Source organism: Tricharina praecox (assembly GCF_024521635.1).
Source record: "Tricharina praecox strain CBS 144465 chromosome Unknown BZA05scaffold_1, whole genome shotgun sequence".
In the NCBI taxonomy this organism is placed as follows: Eukaryota; Fungi; Ascomycota; class Pezizomycetes; order Pezizales; family Pyronemataceae; genus Tricharina; species Tricharina praecox.
The window spans coordinates 3,063,450-3,085,529 of NW_026250403.1; the positions used below are offsets into that span (position 1 = coordinate 3,063,450).

The 22,080-nt window shown below is 55.4% G+C and overlaps 6 protein-coding genes across 6 annotated transcripts; 2 read left to right on the top strand and 4 right to left on the bottom strand.

The window, feature by feature from the left end:
* Positions 1-1,176: 1,176 nt before the first annotated feature.
* Positions 1,177-1,834, bottom strand: BZA05DRAFT_23623 (uncharacterized protein). Its single transcript, XM_051479858.1, has one exon. It carries the CDS (start codon positions 1,800-1,802, stop codon positions 1,308-1,310), a length of 495 nt encoding a protein of 164 aa, XP_051344792.1. The 5' UTR covers positions 1,803-1,834; the 3' UTR covers positions 1,177-1,307.
* Positions 1,835-2,264: 430 nt separating this feature from the next.
* BZA05DRAFT_318627 (uncharacterized protein) lies at positions 2,265-3,335 on the bottom strand (the record flags this gene model as incomplete). The annotated part of the gene is made up of 1 exon (XM_051480410.1): positions 2,265-3,335. A coding segment is annotated over one exon (1,071 nt), but the record flags the coding sequence as incomplete, so codon positions are not given.
* A 1,071-nt stretch (positions 3,336-4,406) lies between these two features.
* Positions 4,407-5,078, top strand: BZA05DRAFT_23629 (uncharacterized protein). The gene has a single exon (XM_051479860.1). It carries the CDS (start codon positions 4,558-4,560, stop codon positions 4,963-4,965), a length of 408 nt encoding a protein of 135 aa, XP_051344794.1. The 5' UTR covers positions 4,407-4,557; the 3' UTR covers positions 4,966-5,078.
* On the top strand, positions 5,077-5,538 carry BZA05DRAFT_23628 (uncharacterized protein). Its single transcript, XM_051479859.1, has one exon. The coding sequence runs from the start codon at positions 5,177-5,179 to the stop codon at positions 5,480-5,482; it is 306 nt and encodes a 101-aa protein (XP_051344795.1). The 5' UTR covers positions 5,077-5,176; the 3' UTR covers positions 5,483-5,538.
* A 6,194-nt stretch (positions 5,539-11,732) lies between these two features.
* Positions 11,733-12,035, bottom strand: BZA05DRAFT_440783 (ras guanyl-nucleotide exchange factor; the record flags this gene model as incomplete). The annotated part of the gene is made up of 1 exon (XM_051486625.1): positions 11,733-12,035. The coding sequence occupies one exon, from the start codon at positions 12,033-12,035 to the stop codon at positions 11,733-11,735; it is 303 nt and encodes a 100-aa protein (XP_051344796.1).
* A 1,054-nt stretch (positions 12,036-13,089) lies between these two features.
* Positions 13,090-14,023, bottom strand: BZA05DRAFT_414905 (uncharacterized protein; the record flags this gene model as incomplete). The annotated part of the gene is made up of 3 exons (XM_051485279.1): positions 13,090-13,152; positions 13,219-13,449; positions 13,505-14,023. 3 exons carry the CDS (start codon positions 14,021-14,023, stop codon positions 13,090-13,092), a joined length of 813 nt encoding a protein of 270 aa, XP_051344797.1.
* Positions 14,024-22,080: the final 8,057 nt, after the last annotated feature.

Consider the following 22,080-nt stretch of genomic DNA (forward strand, 5'->3'; position numbering starts at 1 on the left):
CACCCCACCCCACCACCCCCTATGACTGCATCCCGACTATCCCGACTGCAAAGATAGGCAGAGCCCCTATGTAGAGTATGTAGGGCCTACCGAGCGAGGGAGGGAGGGAGGGAGGGAAACTCCAGCCTTGCGCCCTGCTCCCCCCGCCACACCCACCCACACACACACACACACACACACACGCCCACGCACACACACAGCTTCCGTCGTCCGCTCACCAACCTCACGATCGGCCTCACACCCACGCACCTACACACGACAGGCTACCAACCCACAACCCCATTCCTCAATCTCCACAATATTTCCGCAGCACGCTAACTCTAACTGCCTAACTACCGTACCGTACAACTACAGTACAGCTAGTGGTGTAGTGGTGCAGTGCAGTGCGGCAACTTACAGTGCAGTAACTTACAGTGCAGTGTGCGCCGTTGCACAGCCCCGTCGCTGCCCTACATACTCTAGACACTCCACATAGACACTCTACTCTACCGACTCTAGATATCTACATATCACCGCCACCAGTACCAGCTCCTCCTCAATGCAATGCACCCGCAGCCGTAAGCGAAGCATATCGTAGAAGCCAGATGCGCCTGTCGAACCAACCACGGCGCTGGTCAAAACACTGTTCGAAACGGGTGGGGAAGGAGGGCGGCGCTGGTTGCGTGGTATCTTATGGAGTCCCTACACCCAACCAGCGCCGTCTATTGTATTGTGTTGTGGACTTGGGCTTGTGGGCTTGTGGACTTGTGGGCTTTGAAAGTGAGGAAACTGAGGAAACTGAAGAAAGTGAAAGTGAAAGTAGTTGCTGCCTATCCAAAAACAGCACGACCAGTAGAAGTCGTCGCCGCCGCCATCGTGCGAAGCATGGTAAGCAAGCCATCAAGTCAGAAATTCAGCCCTGCCAGTCGGCCGGTCGGTCGGTCGGTAAACAACAATCTAGCGTGCAGAATCGTATCCACCGATGGAGAACCATCTATAGTAAAGCTGATACACTCTAGTTACACTCTACACTCCACAGCAGATAGATAGATAGATGTACTCTCCAATCGGCCGTCGCAGGTACACAGGTACCTACTTCATATGTCATAGGTAGTAAGACGATCAAACCCAGGCCAATACGTACTTCAATCAGCCCCACACCCCCCCCCACCCCCTCATCCAGAAACTAGAAACCACCACCACTTCACGATATCATATCGAATCAAGGTACCGGTATCAAGCTATCATATCACAGAGTAGGCAGAGCATGGTAGGCAGGTAGGTAAGAATGAGCACTGTAATTGAGACTCTTCTAACGTTGCTCTCTACTAATTGTACAACCCCGATCCTGCCTCCATCCATCCATCCAGTCCATCCCATCCCATCCAACCAGTCCATCCCATCCAGATCTCCTCCCATATCCCATATCCCATGCCCAACCCCGTAAGGAAATAAAACAGAAACCCATTTCCCCTTTTTCGCCAGACCGTCCTATCCATCCACCCATCCCATCCCATCCGACCCATCCGATCCCATCCCATCCAGATAAACACCGGCAACTGATACCCCCAAGCAACTCCAAAGCACCCCCACCCCGCCCGCCCAGTATTAAAGTACGTAGTAGCAGTAGCAGATAAAAACAAGAAGTAGAAGAAGGAAGACAGAACAGATGAGTAAAGTAAAACAAAGCAAACGCTCGCAGGATGATATGCAACGCAAAAAAGCAAGAATGATGGAAAACAATATGTACTCCTCCCACCCACCAAAGAGTAAAGGAAAAGAGATGATGAAAAAAAACAGACGCTGTGCGAAACAATAATCATTCCCAAACACCGGTAAAACGAACCCCCCCCCCCCCCCCCTCCATAAAACAAACCCAAGCAGGAAGCAAAAAAAAAAAAACCAGACCCAGGTCCCACCCAACCCAACCCAACCACCCCAGTAAAGAAAACACCACATCGTGCGCATGGCCTCGGTATCGCGTGAGAAGAAGCAAAAGCAAGGCGGTATAAACAAATCATCATGAAACTCGGAAGCGATTCATATACCCCCCCATAGCGATCCACCGAGGCCGAAACCAAAACCGTATAGCACCGATCCGTCTAATGTTGAGGAAAGAGGTAAGGAAAATAGCGTGGGGGGAGGAGGAGGAGTTGAATCTATCGTAAACGAGGAAAGGATATGAAACGGGCTGGCGAAAGTGTCGACCCCACATCCCGGCTAAAACCGAGATCTCAATACACGGACCGCGTCGACATCGTCGCAACACCCAGTCGGTCAGGGCTGTTGCTTGCCCCTGCCAAGAACCGGCTCAATAGGCCGCCAGTTGAACCACCGGCGGTCCTGAGCCTCTTCTTGCCGGTATCCAGGATCGGCAGAAGATGGCGCACGTGGCTGTGCACGGGGATACTCGGCGAGTTCTCCCGCGAGCTCGCAACCGAGCTCGTTGTCCCACTTCGAGACAGACCGGGTACCGAGGAAGGGGGGGAGTCGTAGTCGATGGTGTTGGTTCGGCGGTGTGCGTGACCGCGGGAACGGTGGCGCGAGTGGTGGGGGTAAGAGGAGTTCTCGGATCGGTCCGAGGCCCTCGAAGAGCGACCGGACGACGAGGAGGAAGAGAGCGGCGAATCGCTCAAGTGGCGCGTGGGAGGAGTCGTATCGGACAGGTAGACGGGAGAGTGATGAGCCATGGATGGCGAGTAGGCGCGGGTGCGCGAGCTAAGCCACTCCCTCTTCATCTCCTCCTTGTACTCCCTGACTCGCTGCCTCTCCTGCATCTCGATCTCACGGTTGTGGCTGTGCATGATGGGGGTGAGGAAGGGCTCGAGGTGCTTGTACAGGTCGTCTGGGTTGATGCGCAGATCCCAGTCGAGCAGGAACAGTAGCTGCTTCTCCATCAGGTTGACCTCCGTCAAGGAGAAACCAAAGTTCTCGAAGCCGCGGACCACGCTGTAGCGCGCCCAATGCTTGTTCTTCGGCGACGAGTCATTCAGGTTCTTAGCGGCCAGGATGAGCGACGCGAGGAAGATGCGGTGAACAGTGCAGCGCATGCCCTTGGCCACCGGAGGCAGTGTCTTCTGTAACCGGTCAAGGTAGACCAAGCTCGACATCAGTGTTGGGAGCTGGACGTGTGACCGGTCCACGATCGATGTGATGAACTGGAGGAGAGTGGGAATGGCGGGTTCACGGGATCGAGTGAAGTCGGTCTCGTGATCGCCCTCCGGAGGAGTCTGTGGCGGCGAGGGTAGTGGCTGTTGGCACCGAATGACGTTTGATGCCTTGGCAGCGAGGTATGCGATCATATCCTTGGAGACTGGCAGTTGGACGAACTCGGCCAAAGCCTCCTTGTTTCCCATCAAGCTTGCTGAAGCCATTGCTGCGATGTGATGATTGTTGGTGATTATTGGTGATTGGAGGGAGTGACTGTTGATGTAGGGTGTCAAGGTAGGTAAAGGAGACTGCACTGCGGTCTTTGCTTTCCTATTGTCGGGTTTGAGTATTGCGGTTTGAAGTCGACTTTTGTTTTGGAGTCGAGGACAGTATGCGGGGAGGGTTGGGGGGCAAGATGATGTGATATAAAAAAAAAAAGTCGTTGGGTCGTTTGCGCGTCGTGTCGGTCTGTCTGTCGGTCGAGGGGCTGGCTTGGTCGCAATGTGGGAATCTTACGGGAGTGCAGGAAGAGGTGTATTAGTGGCGACAAGGGTGTGTGGATGGATGCGTGGTGGGTGTGTGGGGGGGATGATGCGTTCCTTCAAGGAGACGCTTGTGTTCTTTGACCGAGGTGGTGTTAGGTAGAGAGATTAAGATGTAGTCGATGAAGCACAGCCTGGGGATGGAAGGCGGTGATGGGGGGCGGAGGAGTGCTCTTAAGACTTTCGGATCCAGCGCTGGGCGGGGGATGTTGGGCCAACGTCTGGGGTGGAGGAGGGAGGTACCGGTATGGTGTTCCAGAGAGGGTGCAGGGTGAGGCAGACGGTGAGCTTGAGGAATCTGGTGGTGGTGTCGGTGGTGGTACGGTATGGAATCTAATTCTACAGCCGCCTTCTCGCCAGAAGTCCGTATGTACGGATGTTATTCTTTTCCCAGTCAAGGCAAGTTTCTCGGATCCGTTGACTGACGCGCGCAAGACTCTGGTGCGGAAAGGTAAAAATAAGCAAAATAGCAGGAGGGGGGGTGGGAAATGTTACAGATATCGCAGAGGTGCGGATTTCTCCAGGGGTGGGACACGGCTAGGCCGGGGCAGGGGAAGTGCGCTGGTTGGTTGCGCTGTCCGTTGATTCAGATCCTCCGAATTCCGCGGCCACGAACGGAATCTGGCACAGCGGGTTTCTCAGCAGCAGCTTGTGACGACGGCGCGATTGGCTGCGGAGATCGGAATGAATTAGCAAAGCCACTCTCGTCGCGAGAGACAGTCCGGTCCGGCGAGCAAGCAAGCAATCTCAAGGCGAGAGGTTCGAAATGTCGTCGTCGTCTTCGGGGGGTGCAGGGGGGGATGGGGGGCAGTGACTAGCGTTTTAGGCTCCTCCACTCCTCCTCCTCCTCCTCCTTCGCGCTGAGATCCGTGACACGGTGACAGTAATGTTTTGTCTACCGTTGCATGCGTTTGGAATAGCTGGGACGTGGACAGTGGACACGGGTTTGCAAGGGGAAGGAGGACTAGCTAATGGTGGAGCAGAGATGCAGGAAAGGGTTGAAGGCAGGAGTCGACAAGGCAGGTGTGGCGGCGACGGCGGCGATGCAAGGGATGTCTGGATGTATCGCGTACACGGAGCGACGCACGGGGAGGGGGAGCGAACTATGATAGCTGTTGCTGAGCCCGGCAAGACTTGCTGGGTGCTGGGTGATGGGACAAGACGATGGGCGAACCGTCGAATGGGCGGACAGTCAGTCCAACGGTCGCTTTGGCGAGCTTGGAATGGTCGACATCGGAGGAGAAAGAACGAGCGTGTTGTTTTCCCAACTGCTGGCTGGCTGGCTGGCTGGTGATTCGATTGTCGATTGTACTGGTTACCGCTCGATGGGATGGATGGAGGTCGATAGGTATCACCGAGTGAACTCTAAAGATGCACTACACACAGCTTCATCGCTGCACCGAAGCTAGGGAAGCTAGAGTGGAGTGTTGAGCACAAAGACGGCCAGTGACAGCAGACCGATCCGCAGCGGTGGTGGTGGCCACAGTGGGCCATCATGGCCATCCATGAAGCTCAACCGGCCATTCGGCATCCGTCCTCGGAGCGCTCGTTCAGAGTTTTCTTTTCTTCTGCTGCTGCTGCTGCAAGTGCGAAGACAACAGCCGGTCCGGACCCTTGCGGACAGCAAAGCAAAGCTGCGTAAAGCAAAGCATCATCACCATCATCATCACCATCATCATCATCACCATGGAACACAAAACCAGGTCCACAATCGCTATTCACCGAATAGGAGACACATCTGGCCCTTGGGATTCCTGGCCGATATGTACTCACCGGTTCACCTGTTCACCTGTTCACCTGTCCTCCCGTAGAGTACCATAGGTTCATGTACGGGACAAGTTGGCTGAAGGGGGGTTTTTTTTTCTCCTCAACACATTCATCATCCACGCCACATCCACAACTGTAGCCACCAGCAAGCCCCCCCTTCCCCGACCGAATCGTCCTCGCCTCTGCGGCAACTGTACGGCGTCCGCCGCTATTGGATCAGATCCTCCCCCTCACAGCGATCCTGCTTGCTGCTCAGTGCAAGTACTTGGTTATAGTACAGTACATCTGAGCACCTCTCGCGTTCGTTTCACTTCTGCAGAAAGCGAGAAAGCAAGAAAGTGATAACAACCACAATAACAATAATAATTGGCAATATTGGATCTGCGGGAGCGCGTTGATGATTGGGATTGCCTGCATCCAGCGAAGCAGAGTCCTCGACGTGGTTGATCCAGAGTTCGGGGTCTTCTGGCTCTCCCAACTTCCCAAGTTCCAATTGCTTTCTTTCTTACGTGCGCGCCCGGCCCCCAACTGATTGATTGGCCCCATCATTTCGTACGCAGGGCTGTAATTAGATGTCGTGTCCACCTGCGAGCCAACGAAAAAAATCCGCAGCTTCTGATGAATCTGCACTGCAAGAGTAGGTAGCTACGGTACGGTATGTACGGTGTGTAGGATATGTGCTAGGTAATTTACTAGGCTGTACACACGGTAACTGCTGCACCTTCGTACACACACAGTTGGGCGGCACTGGGCAGAGTGGCTGGTGCATACTATTACTACTATTATCTACTACTATTATCTACTACCTATTACCAGCTGGTAGCCAGTGCATATCGTCCCCGAATCCCAATGCCCTAGGGTAATAGACGGAGACGGACTGGACAGTTCTCGCCCATCCATCCATTGAGACGAATAATCCGCCGCTACCATGGTTACACCAGGTGGTTAGAGGGGGAACACCATGCCCACACGCAATCCCCCCCGGTCCCCCGATTAGGTGTCGCTCAGGGCACGCGAACGCGTTTCATCATTCTCGATCCATCCGCACTACCTGTATCATCTGCACCATCTTGTCCATCCTCCGCCGAGCGCGCGCGTCTACAACATGTTTGACATCCATCCGTGTGCTGAAGAATTGCTTGCGAAGATCCAAAGTGTTCGCAGCTACGAACGGTCCCCAATGCCGCTGCCGGCTGTGCACGGGAGTGAGTGGGTAAGTGGATTGTGCTATGCCCACTTGCAGCCTCTGAGTTCTCCCGAAGTTCACTGTTCTATTACAGTAGATACCGTACCGTATTTATGGACGCTTGCATTGATCATTGATCTCTGTCTGCCGGACCCGGCGCGGCACGGCGCTGGGAGGCTGGTAGAGTATGAAGGTAGAGTGCCGGTCTGTACTATATGTACGTCTCCTTCTCCCGGTCAGTGATGAGGAGTGGCTTGCCGCCTCGCGCCGGCCGCAGAATAGAACAGAACAGAATCACAAACACTGGCCTGCCTTTTCCTTGGGTACGTACTAACTAACCATTAGGTACCGTACTCCGCATGCCCTCGCATTGTCTCAAGAGTCGACGATGAAGAATTCTCCGGCGCAGACGCATGCAGAGGCTCGAGGTTAGAACATGGCAGGCCGTGGTTTTTAGTATCATGGTAGAATAGAATAGAACCGTCGTTAAAAGCCTACGTACCCGCTCAAACAGTCTAACGTACGTCAAACCCACAAATAGGAAAATCCACCTAAACGGATGTGCACTGTGCACTTCGTCAACGACGCCACGAGGCGGCACAGCGCTTCGAGCCCTCAAACTCGACTCCACCACCAGTCCCCGGCATTCGGCTTCCGGATTAACTCGGTGCTACCTACGTGCCTAAGGTACTCTCTTTGGAACGGCCCCGGGTCCGGGCGTCCAGACATAGAGTACAGGCATTCGAGCGGTAAAAAATTGAAAGGCACGCACGTCGCACACTGCACGGGATGGACAATGGACAATGGTAATGGACATTCGATATAGATGGCGATGTGCTACCGCACACTCTCTCCCCACTACCTTCCTGCCTACATACACACTATATATCCATCACTCTCCACTCGCTCCCACGAAAACAGCGTCTCTCGCGAGTCCCGATTCCCAAACTCCATCCGACATCGCAGCTGATGCTGATGGTATGCACTCTACCCATCCCCTATCCCCTCGGCATCACGACCCGGAGATTTCCTCCAGCGCAGCGTAGCCAACACTTCTTTCTTTCACCTCCCTTTCTTTCAGATGGATCTTAGTTACTTTAGTGCTGAGAGATGACCTCGAAAAGCCCGAAGGAAAGGGAAGGAGGGGGGGGGGGGGGGGGAAAGCAGCTGAACAGTGAGTCCGGACCAGGAAGTTGCAACCCTCTCCCCCCCGCATCAGGCGATGTGTGTGCACTTGTATGTATCTCTGTGTGTATGCGTGTATGTGTGTGTAGGTACATAAGTGAAAGTGAATGTCAGCCATCCAGATTTCCAGATTTCCAGCCATGTGTAGGTGACAAAGCCCAAGACCAAGACCAAGACCATGACCCCAAGCCCGCGTTACACCTCAAGGCACAACGCAGCCCCTCGGAGTCGGATGAGAAATCCTACAAATTCCAATGCATTGCTTCGGATCTGCAGATAGTTACCGATCGCCGCCCGAAGGCTGAAGCTGGCCCCTGCCTTGGCCCTTGGCGGGGCTTCCGAGAGATCGGGGCATTGGTTCGTGTGTGCATTTATGCATATGCTGCGGGATATGTAGAGTACTCACGATATGTAGAGTACCGTGGAGCAGGGCAAGTAGAGTACCTGTGTATCGTACCGTACCGTATGGTGGTACGTACGTACGCTGATTACATAGGAAGTGGCTGAGCTCGCTGACGTCGTCTCGAACGTTGAAACTCCTCAGGCACTCGAGTTCACGGCCACAATACCTGTGTACCACCTAGTACTATGTATTTTGTATCATCATACCTACTATGAGTACCAATGCTTCATTATCGATCCCGGAAGTGCGGGCGGCTTAATCGCCCTTTCGCCCTTGCCTGCAAGTTGCTTGCTTGCTTTCTGGGTGTGCGGGAGTGTGGGTAGTTAGCCTGCTATAGCGCGCGCGTTATGCAGCCAGGGCATGGCATGGCATGGCAGGGCAGAGCCCATTTCTCGTACCGCCGGGCCAGCGGTCGAGCCTTCTCTAGTACCTCTTCGCGAATAGGTATCTGTGTCGCTTCATATGAAGAGCTCAGGCCCGGATTCCGGAAGGCTGGGTGGGCTGGCTGGGTGGTGCAAGGCGCTTGCGGCGGCGAGTTCGTGACGGCCGGAGATACCCAGAGTACCCAGAGCACTACTACTCGAGTACTCTAGGCAGCGGATTGGTTCTCAGGTCTTCCGAAACAATTCCTGCCCTTGATTGAGGTTGAGATGGCAGGCGAGGTGAAACTTTGCTTCGCCTTTCTTCGCCTTTCTTCGCTTAGTTACGGACAGGACAGGACAGGACCACCAGGCCCCCCACTGGCACCCACTCCCCCACCGGAGGATCCGGGGGATGCCTAATCTGCTCGTTTCGTTACATAGAGTAGTAATGCGCAAATTAAAGAACACAAAGCCTTGGAAATTCGCCACTCGAACTCACCTCGAACTCCACCGGGCTGAGTTGTCGTTGTGCGTCGTCGTTGTGCGTCGTCGTTGTGGTACCTCCTACCTAGGTGGTGGCAGAGATGAATCAGGAATGTGGAGCTCACAGGGCCGAGTGACAGCCGCGAAAAAAAGGGAAGGCGCGTACCTATGATATTACCTATCCCCGCCTGCAGGCTGCGCGAACTTCCTCATCTCGAAATTCATCATCACGCTTGACAACTGTGCTACGGTCTAACTAAGGTCTACCTACCCCGCCTTTACGTAGTCCCACGCGATGCGACGTGCCCGCTTTGACGCAATTTAGCTTACACACTTACACCGTGCACACAAGCGGGGCCGACCGGCCGGATGGACAGGCGGTCGGGCGGTCGGACGGGGCGGAGCGCTCAGCCTGCCTCAACACATTCCGGTCCGACCGATGACCAAGGACGAGGTTGCGTCACACACCCCGCACGCCGCTCCGCCGCTCCGCCTTAGGCCTGCTTGTGAGCAGTGAGTACTACCGTACCGGCCCGGTATCATGACAGCAACGCCTGGCTGGCTGGCTGGTAGGCTTATCTAGAGTAGGTATCCGATGCCGATCGCGACAGCCTTACCGCTAGGGAAGTAAGTGGTGGTTATCACTCCATGTAGAGCCTAGGGCAGAGGAGAGAATCATGATTCATGATTTCCAAGAGGCCACATCGACATCGACACCGACATCGATACGGTAATCGAGACTACCATAGAGTACGGTAGAGTACGGTAGAGTACTCTAGAGCAGCTAAGCCCTGGCACAGTGGCACTGCCAGTTCACAACCGAGGCCGGCGTCGACTCGTCATGCTGCAAGCTTGGCGTTTCCGAGACAGGCAGACAGTGAGGGACCCCACCGCCAGTTGTTTGCCAGCTCATGCCTGGCCGACCAACCAGCGGCGGCCGCGCAAGTTGAGTTGTGGCGGGGTCGGTCGGCGAAACACCTCAAGACTCAAGAGAAGAGTTCCAGCTATCAGTCGCATGAGAGCGTCATGGGCCATGGGCCATCTGTCCCCTCCCCCTGTCGCAGGGCGAGCTTGGTTTCAACTCATTCTTCCCTTCCTTTTGCTTTTGACAGCTACAGGTGCGGCCTTTTATTTTATCTTTCCACGTTTCTGGTGTAGTGTAGGTAGCTTCCTGCGGCTGCTGCGGAGTGCGGATGGCCAATTGACGCATGACGCTCTCATGCGACTGTGATAGCTGGAACTCTTCTCTTGAGTCTTGAGGTGTTTCTCCACCTGTTCTTTGTTCCTCGTTCTTCACGAGCTCCCGCGGTGCCCTACTAGCAGGTGCGCCCGCCCGGTCAACGCTACCCAACGAGCTGGTTAGATAACTGCGGAACGGACCGACAAACACCCCCCCTCCCCCCTCCTCCTCCTCACCCAACCCACCCATCCATCCTCGGGTAGCAGCATGCTACCAATCAACGCGCCGATCCACGCAACGCAACGGATGGAGACTAACGGGTGATGCGTTGGCTGGCTGGTCAGCCAGCTACCAGCCATAGGGAGACATGAATGGACGGATGGCCATGGTGAACAATCACATTCTAGGTACAAGTAACCAAGGTAGGGAGCGAGTGGTGGTTGATCCTGCAAATACCTCAATAAACTTCAATGTTGCTGCGCTGCTGCGCTAAGTATGGTACGCCTACGGTACGGTACCGTGTCATGTTCTGCCAGTGCCAGACGCTGCAGCCTGCAGGGAAGGACGATGGAGAAAAGATCTAGAAAGAAAGAAAGACAGACAGACAACCGAAAGAAAAAAGTTGGCAGTGGGGGGCAAACAAATGGACACCTGTGTGCTCTGCTGAGTGCTCTGGCTTTTTCGCGACCGGGGGGATTGCTCTTCGAAAGAGAAGAAAAAATGTATCCCACCAACTAGCATGCCTACACCGCCCATGTGCCCAATAGGTAACCATGTGTGTGTGTGTGTTTACCTTGTGATCGCAAGGCTGTGAATCGACAAGATCGCCTTGCGACCGAATGAAAGGCAGACTCCTACGTCCTACATACATAACCAAGCTTCAAAGACCTGGCGTTGCTATCTATCCGCCTCGGAGGACTGAAAGAGGGAGAGGCCTCGTACCGGTGGCGTTCGCGAACATCAGGAAGGAATCGGAGGAATATCACCTTACTTGATGCTTTGGTCGTCCGTTTGGTAACTGCAACGTGGACTATCTATCACGGATGACCGAGTCGGGAGCGCTGCCAATTGGGAGGGGGATACCGTACCGTACTCATGAAGGGGGGCGAATGGAAGAGGCGATGGATACCTGCTTCTTATGTACTTACCACGCGGTGGCTTGCCGGTTGGAAGCCAGTTTGGGGTATTATGAGCGAATAGCGAGATCGATGGGGGAAATGTCAGAGTGATATTCGATGGAGGATGGGTGATGAGGGATGGGTGATTCTCGATGAGGCACCCACCACCATGGTACCATCATCTCGGATTGCCGACTGAAAGCTCCGGACACGCTCTTCTCGAACTACAGTACCTATCGGTATGTACGAGTGATGACTTCCGTCCGTCCCATACCCAGATCCACCTATGCATAATGTACATTCATTCCGCACTTGCAGCACTCGCTTCCACTGTTCCACCCACCCTCCACCCCCGCATCCTACAGATCCTACAGATCCTACTTTTTCTCGTCTCCAACCTTGAAAGTCTTCGGCATATTCAACCCGACCCTCCTAGCGGTGAGCCGCGTGTGCTCCTCGACATCCAAGTCTCCGGCCAGCCCCGGATTGTAGCGCTCCAGCAGCGTGACGTAGACGCGCTGGCACTGCAGGTACTTGAGGAACTGCTCGGCGTGCTCCTTCGGCATGTCGGCGCTGCGGTTGAACCGCTGTCGCAGGCGCGCGTGCAGGCTTGTGGGCTTGGGCGTGAGCGGCGGTAGCTCGCGGAGGAGATTGCGGTAGAGGGCGCGCGTCGAAGACATCGCGGTGTGGGGGCTGTGTTGGGTGGCCGTGCTGGTGCTGGTGGTCGTGCTGGTCGTGGTGAGGTGGACCGTGGGGTGGCAAACAAGGTTGGGGTTGACCGTCGGCGGCGGAGGCGAAGCGAGAAAGTTCATCTTCACCACGCGGAAGCTAATGGGTTAGGGCTACGGTTGGTGGGGGAACTACGAGCTGCTGTTGCCTACAAACAAATCCAACGAAACGAAACGAACGGGATAAAATACGAGTCATCTCCACCCCCCTAGAGATCGTAGCGTCTTGCATCCCAGCGGCTGACTCCTGGATTTCACCAAGGAATGACTGGAATGAACGACTAGACCCCCATATGTAGTTGTACGGCGAAGTCAAGCGACTTGCGCACGCTGCGAATATTGTTGGACCACCTGACGGCGGTTACTGGGGCGCTGACTACTAGTCGTGCGCGTGTGTGAATTACACATGACTGTTCGACGAAAACGACGACGATGCTGACGGATATGAGCTGCCTTGGGAGTCATTTAAATCGGGCCGGCTTTCTTGTAATTCCCCATCGCATTCAGGCACGCAAAAACAGAGACGCCTTCAAAACTTGATGCTTATTCCTGCCATCCTTCCAAACCTCATTCTCATCACTGCCGCCACCGCAACCGCCATCGTAGAGCCACAGAACGCCACATTCGCAGTCCAAACGCCCCTTCGCATAGGCGTGGGAAAGAACCAAGACAAAACCTGTCTGCCCACGTGGAATCGTTGCGACTCCCTCGATCTTTGCTGTCCCTCGGGCACCAGCTGCGGCTACAACAACATCGCTCCTGAAGAAGAGCGTGTGATCGTCTGCTGTCCCCACAACACTATCTGCTATTCACTCGACAATCCCGAGATGGCGTTTGTCCATACCAGCTTTGGGACGAGGTCGACTAGACGCCAGCGGACGGGGTGGATCGCGGCTGCGGTGGCTATGGCTTACGGCGTGGGTAACTGGCGACGGAGGGATTGGTGATCACAGAATGTCGGCGGCAAAGCTTTCTCGATCATATGTAGAGTACAACTTTTTCCTCCCTAGCTATGTTCGGGAACATTCACCACCTTCGCCGTCGAGATTGCCGCCGCCCGTCGGAAATACTGTCTCAGTCATCAGCAATCATTCATTTCCTTTTTTCTCTTCTTTTCCCGCCGCATGACACCCACCTCCGAAATCTTTCCCTCCGGCAGCTTCCCATTCCACTTGTCACACACTCGCTTAATCCTATCATCGCCATCAAGCTCAATGGAAACTATACTCCTCACCTCCTTCTCCACGCCCGGCAGGGCCTTCAGGGAATACTTGTTCACAACCTCCATGTCGACCCTCTTCGGCGCCACCGAGATGACTTTATGTTCGATCATATCGATATCGCTCATGATCGCCTTAAGGCCCCACTGCACCCCTCATCAGCACCGCCCTCCCCTCCCCTCGTCACCACAGCGCACTCACCCACTTCGCATCGACCTCCACGATGCCCACTGCCTTACTCGCCCAATCCTCAAACACCGCATCATCCGCCCAGAACCTACGCTCCATCTTCTGCTTATTGACCTTCCCCTGCAGCAGGTCCAGCACCGCACCGACAACCTGGCGCATATGCCCGCGCAGCTCCAGCCCAGGCGCGAGATTGATCTCCACGCTCTCGACCTTCCCCGTGAGTCCGCTATCGGACGGCTCTGGCGCGGGCCGCGTCCCCGGCGCCGAGCTGCTCGTCGCCGGTGATTGGTCGTTCCAGTACGCGGAGTCGGGCGCGGTCGTGGGCTCGACCTTTTGCGCGGATGCGTGGTCCGACTGCGTTCGCGGAGGCGGCGACGTGCTTGTTGCGGTCGAAGGCGCACGGTTGCGGCTACTCATACTCCCCCCGGGGGGCACCCGCGCATGAGTCGATGTGTACCGCAGCAGGCGGCTGCCCGTAGGGATGAAGGCGAATACGCGCTTGCGGGATAGGACGCGGAGGGGGCTGAGCATGGTTTTTTCCTGGTTTTTGGTTCGTTTGGCGGCGGGTTTGCGGCTTTCTGCTAGAGGAGGGCGCTGTTTTATTCCAACTGCGGGTGCGTTAGGTAGCTTTGACGTCATCGGGATTCGGGCCCGTGGGCGTGGTGGTGCGTGCGCGTATTGATGTTCTGTAATTTTTAATCACCCTGAAGAGTAGCCCTTCATCGGGACAGAATGAATAGCTTCGCCAAGTACAAATATGTCCTGTGAATTGTGAGATTGAAGATCGAGTGATTGTCTGTGAAGTGTCATGCATCCGCAACACTTCGGTAGCCCGTACGAGTCGCTTTGGCTGCTTGTGGGGATTATTCTGCGGGGTTATGTCCCGATGAATGAGCTTTTGCGGCCCCATTCAACTCTGGGAAGCTCAGAGTTAGTGTCGCGAAGAGCATTGCCGTCGATGCGACTGCAGCAGCGCTTGGAATCGGATACTGTGGGACACAGCGGAAACGGCGGGCATGGCAGATGCACGAGCGGTGAAATTTCACCGACCTGGCTAGACCAGATTCGGTGGGATTAAACGTTCAGAGTGCTCTTGTTTATTTTGCCGGCGGATCTGTCTGTCTGTCTCATCGCCCATCCTCATTGTTTTCATCATTCTTGTCGTGCCCTGTTATCCGATTTGTCGGTCAGTGGTCGCTGTGATCGTTTTCTCGTTTTAGTGTGCCTGTTCGTCTGGGACTTCCTGAATTCTTCAGGAGGTTCATTTTCTATACTCGTCCTCTTCCTTTTCTCATGACCTATACTTGACTCTTTCACCCTATCCACTGCCAACGTCGACTAAGGGTCCCTCTGGCCTTTAGCTCTTCAATACCTATCATTGGAACTGTTAGCGTCCGGACCCGAACAGCACTTGGCAGTACCATCGCACTCAGCCTCGCTCGTCCATCCGCCCTTGAGCGAGAGACCCGAATAGCGCTCGGCAGTACCATAGCACCTAGCAGCCATGCTTGGAACCGGACAACATTGATTAGGAACTCTTCGCGTTCGGGCCTGAAGAGCACTCGGTAGTGCCCTCGCACCCAGCAGCCACGCTTGGAACCGGATATCATTGGAACTGTTCGCGTCCGGATCACGAATAGCACTCGAGAGTGCCATTCCACCCCATCGCATCCAGCAGCCGCACTCGTCCACCCACGCTCATCCATCCGCCCCGGGTTCCAAGATCTCGAGATCGAAACCACATTGCGAGTGATCCGCCATGGTCTGCACGTTACTATAACCCCCCAAACCCCCAGGCTACACATGGTACAGCTCCACAAGCCCCACGGATATGGCACTAACCAATAAGTGTTTTGTACATATGTAGCGATGTCTCGCGATCGGGCGCAGGAGGAACCCCCCTCCGACAAAGTGCCCGAGGTCTGGGTACTAACTACCGGTAGTAGTGCTCACCACTGTGCTTCGACCGAGCGCCCAGAGTCTCGATACATACACCTCCCTAAAAGCAGAATCGTCTTTCGCTATCCTTTCCCGAGTCCTTCTCCTGCGCCTGGCGGTAGATATGCATACTTGCCCCCAAGTACATATTTATCTACCTGGTATGTAGATGTTTCGTGTCGGATGCGTGGGGCGGGGGGGTTATCCGACACGAATCCTCGATTCCCTCCTCTCCTCTCCTCTCTCCTCCCCACCGATGAATAATTACTACTAGTATAGGTAGTATGTACCGTATCGCGCACCAAATACGGTAGTTATGTAGCAGGTAGTGCAATACCCAATACTACTACCCTACATATACCCAATATACATCCGTTAGATACGACGCAGCACCCACCCAATCACAGCCCGCACAGCAAGCCACCATCGGTCCATCGCCCTGGCCCACGTGGTTTCCTGTTTCCCCACATTCCTGTAGCGAGCGAACGAGCCCCCCCCCAACCAACCCACAGTCCACCTACGGTCCACCCACCGTGTATAGCTGGTTGTACTAGCACTGGACTGAACGGGGGGGGGGGTTGACGATGGCCCCACGAGCCGTGTCCGACCGTGCATATTCCAGCGCGGATAGTTAGGATCGGACTCGAAACTGCGGGGGGCGGCTTCGGCGTTGCGGGCTCGCGGGTTCGCCCTCGGGCGATAGTTTGTCGTCGGGCGGCCGTGTATTCGCCGTAGACCCGACCCGATCCTCCGATGTCGCTGCTAACTACGGCAGTGGCTAGGTAGCTCACAGTACGGCCAGCCATCCAGCCCGTCCGCCCGCCCGCGATCGACTCGACGACTCGACGACCGCCTGCCAACTCGGTCCACGCACGTACGATATGACGCAAAACACGCACCGTCTCCGTCTCCGTCTCCATCTCCGTTCCGCCCTAGCAACAATATGTAGCAACAACAAAAAAACTAAAAACTAAAAGCTAGAAAACAACAACAAAACTAAAAACTAAAAGCTAGAAAACAACAACAAAACTAAAAACTAAAAGCTAGAAAACAACAACAAAACTAAAAAACTCTATCGTGCGTCCCAGGCTCCACTGGTTCGTGCGGTTTCAGATCACCGGGCGGTCTACTCGCTAGTAGATATACTAGCGGTATCCTAGGTGTGTACACACTTGGATCCTCTCCACCGATGCTCGCCGATGCTCGCCGATACTTATATCTATGATATACTCCGTCATGGTGTGTGTGCGTCTTGCTATCGTCGGCGTCGGCGGAGAGTGGGTGAGCATTGAAACATCGGACGGAACCATCGGAACTGTCGGAACTGCCGGAACTGTCGGACCCTCGGAGGGCGGAGGCAGCTGAAGTGAATCATCGCGATGGATGTTTTGCAGGACGTTTTTAAGAGTGTGGCTACTATTACTACTCTACACACATGATACATGCTGATGGGATGTATGGAGCACGCGATGTTGCGCGGGGGGATTTTGTTGCTGGGTGCAGAATGCTGGGTGCTGGGTGCTTTTTCTTTTCTTTCAATATCGAGATAAGATAAGACAGCCCCGTTATCATTGTCATCTCGGGGATTCGGCACTTTGTCCGGCCGGCCGGGGACGGGACGGGATGGGACGAGTGATGGTTTGTGCTGTGCTGTGGATTACCGAAGACAGAGAGGATGCGGTACGGTATGGCACGGTATGCAGCGAGCCGAGTGGCGTGGGCAGTCTATACCGGTATCTGCCGAGAGGGAGTGGAAATAAAAGCCGAAGATGAAACGCGCACAGCAAGATGCCAGGCACTGCTGTGGACGGGTACCTGCCGCTGCGTCTTGCAATAATGATCGCCCCCCCCTCCCCCCGGCGCTTTGATACCGCAATACATACTCGACGGATGCGTGCGTGCGTGCGGAGACCAGGAAAGGTTTTGCAAGAACGTTTGGCATTCGTTTGTTTGCCTCCCTCCATCGCCTCATCGCCTCATAGATCGCCCCCCTCCATCGCCCCATAGATCGCTTAATCGCCTCATATGTGCGTCCGTTGCCTGTTGCCGTTGCCCGTGGGCACGGAGAGTGTATTACGTATTTCGTAATGGTACTACCATCCACCACCACCCATCCGTTTGTTTGTACTCCCTTGGCCCACTCTCCACTCTTCTTCTGCCTCCTCTTTCGACGCTCTCTCACCTCTCTCACCTTCCAGTCAGCAGCCACCATGTGCCCTACGTAACACTCCCCCCGTCGCCCCCCCCCCCCCCCCCCCCTCCTCCCCATGCGCCGTTGATATAAGCTGCAACTTACGAGTCTGCAAGTCTGCGATCATCATCCGATCCGGTCGGCTCTTAACTTCTTATTTTTCCCCGCAGGCGCCAGGCATTATGTAGCCAGGGCCGGGGCCTGGGCTGGGTTGCACGATCGCCCCCAGCGGTTTCGGTTGCGGTTGCGGGGTGCATACATACCGGTATGCACGGTACAGGCAGTAGGTAGCATCATCGTCTGCTTTTCCGGTAGCCGGGGGGCAAGATTCGAGGTTTGAGGGTTTGGGGGGCTTGAGGGTTGGGAGGGCCGCTGGTTCTGTCTGTCTTTTGTGACCACAACCGCGCCCCTCATGGATGCAGCGGTTGCAACTTACATCTTGCAACCTACAACCTGCAACCTCGCCCGCGGCGTCCGGGTAAGATCTTCATAATCCAGTGCAAGTGTGCAACATCTTCCAGTTCCAGTTCCAGTTCCAGTTCCAGTTCAAGTGCAAGTGCAAGTGGGGACAGTATGATAGGTAAGTGCAAGTGAGGCAAGTGCAAATTATGGAGTTGGACGTGATCGTATGAGTGGAGCAGAGTGGAGCAGAGTGGAGCAGAGTGGGGCAGGTGGGCAGGTGGGTAAGTACGGTATGCAGGGTGCGGGCGCCGGTTTGATCTGACCTCGAGTCTCGGAGGCTGATACATGCTGAGATACATATCATACGGTACCGTACTCAATGATATGCACGGGATGCACGGGATGCATACGATAGCTGTGGATGCATACATGATATGCATACGGTAGGTATGGAGTATGGATACACCATGGGAAGTTGGCCACCAGGGTACGCTCTATGCTCGATATCATAACGGAATATATCTATGGATGTATGGATGTGACGTCTTGAACCTACTCAAACTACCCACATACCTACCGGGGGATGTGTGTGTCGAGTGTGTGTGTGTGTCGAGTGTGTGTGTCGAGTGTGGGTGTGTGTGTGGGTGTCTTCATCAACCCGGACGCCTAAATTCCAATCGCAGCCTCGCCGCATCGCTGCATCGAAAGGCGTCAAGATTCAAGAATTCGAACAAGTGGAGCTAGGGGGGTCGGGTCTGGCCCCTCGTGGGGGGAAGACATGGAGCAGCAAACGAACGGACGGGCAGACACTTCGAACCTCTCGGGGGAGGGGGAGGGGGGTTGCGCGCGGCTGAGGAGATTACATCAGATCAGATCAGTCAGTCAGTGGTCAACCATGACTGTTGTGTACGTAGGGGATGGATGGATGGATGGATGGATGGATGGATGGATGGATGGGTCCTATCCTCTGCCTGCGATAACTAGGGCCCGGGGTGGATGGATGGCTGCTTGCCGCTGCGAGAATCCTGCTTGGCCCTTGGGTGGATGGTTGCCGCTGCCTGCGAGTACACACGTGCCGCCGTCATGCGATCGTACTACAGCCTACAGGTAGTAGTGTCCTGTAACCTGTTTGTGGCGAATCTCCTTCGTCTTGTTCTTCTTGTTCTTCTTCCATACCGGTACCATATAGCCGAGACGAGTACCGTACTCTAATGGCGCTTTGGCTGGCTGGAAGCGGTGCTGGAAGCGGTGGCGGATGGTACGAAGCAAGTGATCCTGAGGATCCAAATGCACCGAGGCATCTCCCTCCTCCTCCTCCTAGGCTCCTCCTCCTGCTTCTCCTCCGACGACGACTCCTTCTCGCCAGAAGACTGTCACACGCACCACTTCAGTGACCAGTCGAGGACTCCGGGGGGCGACTTCACTTGCACTGTTTGTTTTATCGCAATCGTTTGACCTTCTAGGTACACACTCTACCGGCCAGTGCACCTTTACCTTTCCGCGCCACAGGCCTTATCGTGGGTACCGGTACGGTACGGTATCACAGAACCCGCGTAACATCGCTTCCATAGTGCCCTAGTGCCCTCCTGTCTACATGGAGCCGGATCCTCGCCCTCCAAACAGCACTTGTTTACTCTACATATCTACATCCATCCATACTCTACATCCAAATCCAGCAGTTCGAATTCAGAGGCACCGACCGACCGCCGCCGCCGTCGCCATCGCAGTCTGACACTCGAAGAAGCTTGATTACTCTAGTACGGGAGAGGGGGAGTGGGTGGGTGAGGCGCTACTTTGCCGATGCAGCGATGCTGGTTGGTTGGGGCTGAGCGCGTTTGGCGAGGGGAGAGTTGGCGAGAGGAGGGTTGGCACGGGAGGACGGGGTGCGACGGGGGGGACGGATAGCTAGTGGGTAGAGTAGGTTGCTTAGTTACCGGCCGGTGGATATAGTGGTCGGCCACACTGTCGAGGCCCGTATCTTGATTGGTCGTGTGGACTGCACCCTTCGTACTAAGTATCGTCCATATGCACCACGGTCTCCCCCCGTTACACGCAGGGCTAACGCCGACGCTCGCCCTCTCGTCTCTCGTCTCTCGTCTCTCCGGCTCCGGGATCTCTGTTCTCTAGTGGTGGTGGTGGTGGTGGTGGTGGTGGTGGTGGTGGTGGTGATATCACTTTCTACATAGCCGTCGACGGCGTTTCGTTTCAGGCAGATGTTGGTGTATCCACATACATAGTGAGCGGGTTTTCGGCTCTAGGCTGGTGTGGGCCTAGCAGCATGCATCTCTGAGGAGGTCACTTCTTTGGCTGGCGAGACAGAGGGCAGGGATGGACCGCGTGGGGGCTGGCTCACACTAGTTTCTAGTCGGGCATGTTTCGCCAACGGCAGTAGAGCAAGCGAACGGGCGGTGGGGGGGGATTGAGAGCTATTGATCGTGAAAAGATAGTTAGACTGTTAGAGGGAGACGGGGGAGACGGGGGAGACATGGGTGATTGGGGAAGATGGAGTGATGGAGTGATGCAGTGTCGGCGAGAGCTGCACGGTCGGAACGGCCAGCGGAGCGAGGTGGACAGCCGGGAGACGGAGAGAGGGCTTCTCGTCTTCCACGGCCGGGAGAGGCAGATCCCGAATAATGTTCTGTCCGTCCGCGTCGGTGGCTTCCAATTGCTGCTGCTGCTGCTGCTGCTGCTGCTGCTGAGCACACTATCGTTCCCGGCCTGACCTGGGCGCACTGTAGAGTATGCAGAATCACGAGTGCTGCCGTGCCACGATACCGGTAGGTAGGAAGTTGAGTAGGCACATACCGAACTCGTTTCAGGCGAGTGGGCAGACATCGTTCGGCACGCCCACTCTGCGGCTTCTCACACGCCCGGAATTCCTACACGCCCCTCCGCACACATCGACCCGTGGTAGGCAAATACGCCTAGCAGGTCTCACGGCGCATCCCCACGCCCGTACATACCGCACCGTTTCCCGTGCACCTCTAGATCCTGATCCATATCCTGATCCTGAGCCGACGTCGACGTCGGTGGGCGGCGGCGGCGTCAGCGGAGGCAGTCGAAGCCGTCCGTCCTCGCAGGACCGGCGACCACTCACCTCATCTTCCTCACCACACCTGCAGGGGTTTGTCCGGTTGTGTGTGGGGTCAAAACCTGTGGAGACGTGCATGCATGCATGCATCAGCATACACACGAGTCTACGACCGACCGACTCGAAGAGGGAAGGATGGATGGAGGACGAAAAACGAATGAGAAAAATAAAATAAGAAATAGAGAGGGAATCGAGGGCGAGAGCCAACCAACCCAACACCACCCACCTTCTCGCGGGGGGGGGGGGGGGGAGGGGGAGGGAAGGTGTGCAGCCACCACCACCAACGACAGCGGCCTCCCCCCGTCCTTGCAATAGTCGGACGCGTTAAGCTGTCTCTGGTGCGGAGAGGATGGCTAGAGTAGAGAGTTAGCTGCAACTCGAACCCGGGGAGCTTCGAGGAAGCAGGCAGATCGGAGCTGAGCAGAGAAGAGTGGAGCGGAGCAGACAGAATGGAGCGGAGCAGACAGAATGGGGTAGAATGGAGCAGATCAGAGCAGCGGAGCAGACAGGATGGAGTAGAATGGAGCAGATCAGAGCAGCGGAGCAGACAGAATGAAGCAGAGCAGAGCAGAGCAGAGCAGAGCAGAGCAGAGCAGAGCAGAGCAGAGCAGAGCAGAGCAGAGCAGAGCAGAGCAGAGCAGAGCTGCAGCCCGCACAGGAAGGGGAAACGCAAAAGATCACACTAGGAAGAAAAAAAAGGAAAAAGGAAAAAAAAAGAATAAAGCACCTTCCCTCATGTCTGCCACCTTCCCCCGTCCATTCATCCAGCCATCGTGGGCAATCAATCGAATTGATCTTCATAATCTTCATCAACCCCGTCACCAAACGTGAGTTCTGTCCATTCACTCACTCGCTCACTCCACACCCGACCCGATTTCATCCTTCCACGACAACCACAACCGCCGCCGCCGCCAGGTGCGCAAACCACCACCACCACCACCACCACCACCACCACCACCACCACCA

Bases quoted from the DNA above. Each gene is read 5' to 3' on its own strand.
- BZA05DRAFT_23623 (XM_051479858.1), bottom strand. From the start codon at position 1,802: ATGATTATTGTTTCGCACAGCGTCTGTTTTTTTTCATCATCTCTTTTC.
- BZA05DRAFT_23629 (XM_051479860.1), top strand. From the start codon at position 4,558: ATGTTTTGTCTACCGTTGCATGCGTTTGGAATAGCTGGGACGTGGACA.
- BZA05DRAFT_23628 (XM_051479859.1), top strand. From the start codon at position 5,177: ATGAAGCTCAACCGGCCATTCGGCATCCGTCCTCGGAGCGCTCGTTCA.